Source organism: Sorex araneus, chromosome 6 (assembly GCF_027595985.1).
Source record: "Sorex araneus isolate mSorAra2 chromosome 6, mSorAra2.pri, whole genome shotgun sequence".
Taxonomy (NCBI): Eukaryota; Metazoa; Chordata; class Mammalia; order Eulipotyphla; family Soricidae; genus Sorex; species Sorex araneus.
In genome coordinates, this window is record NC_073307.1 from 109,549,887 (window position 1) to 109,554,379 (window position 4,493).

At 33.7% G+C, this 4,493-nt stretch overlaps 1 protein-coding gene across 1 annotated transcript; it reads right to left on the reverse strand.

Annotated features, from left to right (window-relative positions):
* Window positions 1-953: 953 nt before the first annotated feature.
* Window positions 954-1,898, reverse strand: LOC101544710 (olfactory receptor 10A6-like). The gene has a single exon (XM_004613628.2). It carries the CDS (start codon window positions 1,896-1,898, stop codon window positions 954-956), a length of 945 nt encoding a protein of 314 aa, XP_004613685.1.
* Window positions 1,899-4,493: the final 2,595 nt, after the last annotated feature.

A 4,493-nucleotide genomic window follows, 5' to 3' on the forward strand; every position in this document is an offset into this window, starting at 1 on the left:
CATCTTTAATGCCTCCCTATAGTAAAATGAGAAATGAATCTAGTGTTCCTTTTAATCAATGAGAGGTACCCATTCTATTTCTAAGAATAATAAAATAAGAACCAAGAAAAATGTCATCGTAAAAGACTACACTTTTTTTTTCATCTGTTGCTTTCTAAAAGTTCAGTCCAATTAGTTTAGGCAGAGGATGTCTTCCAAGTTATTACCGATATTTTTAAAGTAAGTACTAAAGTATGTTTTCAAGGTTACAATTTCTTTGACCTCTAAAACTCAAGCTGTGGGGCCTCGGCAGTAGTACCGGGTAAGGCAAATGCCTTGCATATGAGTTTGAGCCCCAGTATCCCATATGGTCCCCAGAGACCTGCCAGGAATAATTCCTGAGTGTAGAACCAGGAGTATATCCAAGCACCACTGGGTGTAGCTCAAAAGCAAAAAAAAATAAACAAAACCCTTCAAGTAAGAACCTGACCAAAAATTTAATACCATTATTTATGAATTTACAGAACAAGGTTATTTATTAAGGATACTTTCAATGTTTCAAAAATACCAAAAATGTACCTATGTGGCCAATAGTAAAAAAATTTGTTTAGAATTTCTTTTATGCCCAATATAAAAGATTAGCTAATATTTGTACAAAATAATTAAAACAAGATATATATAAAGTTGTTCCTAGGTCAATTGTATTATAGTGAGTAAAAACTAGACTGTAGGTATTGATCATTTTCCACTTCATGCAGACACCAAATTATAGTGCTATGTAGCAAGAACATATAATATTTTATACATTAGTACCTCAATAAAAATTTATTTTTAAAATATATCCCTAATATCAAATTTGTTTAATTCAGAAGTTATCCATAAGCATACCAAGGAAATCACAGTTTAAATGTTTTTTTAACTTAAATAAAGTTTGATTAGATGGAGGCCAAATATCACATGACTCTCAACATAAGTCAAAATGTCTGTAAATCAACTCTTCTCCGCCATAATTTCATAAAAGCTCTTTTCATCTCATTGTTTCGCAAGCTGTAGATTAATGGATTTAGCAGAGGTGTAAGAAGAGAATAAGACAGTGAGATTAGTTTTTTGGTTTCTGGAGAGTAACCATTTTTAGGCTGTAAGTAAGTCATATTGGCTGTGCCATAGAAGAGGGTCACAGAAGTCAGATGGGAGGCACAGGTGGAAAAGGCCTTTTGCCTCCCGGTGGTTGATGGCATCTTCAGGATGGCCAGTAGAATCCGAGTGTAAGATAAAAGGATCAACAAGAAAGGGACTAAGATAATCAAAACAGTGCCAGTAAATGCATAGATTTCAAACAAATAGGTGTCTGAACAGGCAAGCTCTAGCACTGCTGGAGTTTCACAAGAAATATGATTAATTTCGTTGGGACCACAAAAGGGAAAACTGGCCACCCACGATGTCTGCACAGTACCCAATGTGAAACCTAAAGCCCATGAGAATGTTACTAATTTCGTGAAAACACTTTTGTTCATAATCATTGGATAGCTCAGCGGATGGCAGATTGCAGCAAATCGGTCATAAGCCATTGCTCCCAGAAGACAGCACTCGGTTCCACCAAAAAAGAGAATGAAATACATCTGGGCAAAACAGCTCACAAATGAAATTGAAGTTTTCTCTGTGGAGAAGACCACCAGCATTTCAGGTATAATGACTGCACTGATACTCATATCCACTACGGACAAGTTCTGGAGGAAGAGGTACATGGGAATATGTAGTCTCTGGTCTATGTAGATGAGGACTATAATGATGGCATTACCTATCAGAGTTGCCAAATAAATAATCAAGAAAACTCCAAAGAGCTGCTCCTGTAGCTCAGGAAATTTAGAAAAGCCCAAAAGGATGAACTCAACCACAGAGCTTTGATTCTGTCTTTTCATTTCAGTAGTGGAATATTACTGGTGCCCGCTCGAGCCAATCGATGAGCAACGGGATGACAGTGATACAGTGACAGTGATAGATAATTTACAGAATATGGAGTCACAGTCTAATAACCCTGAGTCTGTATCCAAATTCAACCCAGATAGTCTTGGAAGATGGTGCGAAAAGGAGTTCATCCTGACAGAAATTCAATTTGGTAATTTTGTAAAATGACTAAATACTCAGATTAATTGATCTTTCAAATATAAAGGAAGAAATGAAGAAACGTGGCTCAGAAATCTTTTCTGAAAGTAAATAATACCAAAACTCTTTGTAACACAGTATTAGATACTCTGAAAATTAAATATAGCTTTAAAATAAACTTAACTGTTTATGTTAGCTTTCATTCCCATGACAATGCTATCACTATCATTTACTTTTCAGTTTCATATAAATGTAAAGTTTAAAAGTAAGAATAATCTTAAATAGATAAATATACTCAATTTATAGTACTCTAATAATTTATTTTTAGCACAGCTGAATTGTATTATTATATTAATGCATATATTATATTAATAAATATATTAAGTATTTATTATGTTTAAGATTTGGCCTGATTAGGCATTAAAACTACAAAACATACAAAAATTGTTTTGCCAACACCAATATTAGATTAGCTTATGGACTATGAATTGGCTTCATGATTTACTTAGTTTCATGTAACTTGTCATGGTCATTTATAAAGAGACTGGTCAGCATAGAAATTTGAAGGGCCATTTCTGAATGGCTCACCCTTATAATCACGAATGGCTAAAAAAAAGTTGAAATGGCCAATTTTATGACCCTGAAACTGTGGTTTTAATGTTTCTGCCTTCTTTTTGCTCTTTTCTACTCTACATTTTTAGGATTTTATGGACTCGTTATTTATTAAACAAATACAGTCAAGTATACACAATTTTCTAAGCTCAACAATTCAAGCATCTGATCCAGCATTCAATAGACAGGTTAGAATCCTATATAACATAGCGCTATACAGTTACCTCAGTACTGCCTAATTTACATATTATATCTTAATCCTTTTTGCTCCGTTATCAGCAATGAACATTGTTTGTATAAATTATTCTTCTCTAAAACATAAGCTCTGGAAATGAAAGATTTATTTGGTCTTTGCTACACTCACAATGCCTACAATTCCTGGTCCATAATAGATGCTAAACCAATATTTGAATTTTTAAAATAAGAAAAATTATACTTAAAATAAGTGTCTTTAAAAAGTAAAACTAACACAATGCTGTTGGAACACAAACATAATAACAAATTTTTAAAAATATCTCAATAAGGTCAAGATTATATCTGATGTGGGAAGTAGTAGCCATAATATTAGGATGCTTTTGTGGAGAAAATATATGGCATAAGGAGAAAGGAATAAGAAAAATTGATAACTTGTAGGCTTTAAAGGTATTGACCAATGCATTTTTACTAAAATATGTGCATACAAACTTCCGTAAAAATTTTGAAAAGCATCATAAATACTGTAGAAGATGAAAAATCCAGGAGCAAAAAAAGGATATAACAAGCTAAAGACAAGCAATACTACCTTAAGTATAATCAGCACAGACAACACAAAGCATGTTACCATGTATCAGTGTTTTCTTGTAATTTTTACAGCTTGAATATCAAACTATAATTGTTAGTTTGAATAGCAAAAATAATCCCAAATAAGTATAATATGGGACTAAATATTCTAAAACCCATTTCTCTTTATGAGTAAATGAAAGTTTAGATTGCAACCAGTGGTGCTCAGGGCTTGCTCTGTACTCAGAGATTATTCTTGAAGGTGCTTGGGGGATCTCCTGTGATAATCAGGAATAAACCAAGCTGGCCACATGCAAGACAAGCACCTTATTCCAAGTACTATTTCTCCAGTTCTCTAAGACCCATTTCTAGTAAAAAAGTAGCACAAATTTTATTTTTAAAGAAGTTAAACTGGAACCTGTATTGCAAACCATAGTGCCCCAAACATGTGTGTGTGTGTGTGTGAGAGAGAGAGAGAGAGATTAAGAAGTGCCTACCATAGAGACAGCCTTGGGGTAGGGGTGGCGAGAGGGAAACGGGGGCCATTGGTGGTGGGAAATGTACACTGGTAAAGGGACGGGTGTTGGAATATTGTATGACTGAAACTCAATCATGAACAACTTTGTCACTGTGTATTTCATGATGATCCAATAAAAAAATTTTTAATTTAAACTTGGGAGAATTTTCTAACTAAAATACCTAGTATATCATTAATAAAACAGAAAAGACTCTAAGGGTTGTCTTAAAGCATCTTATGGAACAAAACACCTGTGAGTGAGAAAGCAAAACTTACCAGAGACTCCACCTTCTCCCTCTAGCTTCAAAAATCCTAATGTTGTCTAGGGTAACTCACTGATATCAAATACTTGATAACTCACTCATCTACATAAGTGAGATAACTCACCTCTTTTTATTTCAGCCTTCCAATTGAAAAAGAAAGTAGGAGTTATACTAATTTACAAAATTATCTTTCAGTTGCAGAGGTCTAACATTTGAGCAATGATATATGACAAATTCTTTGTCTATCTAAACTTTCAGAA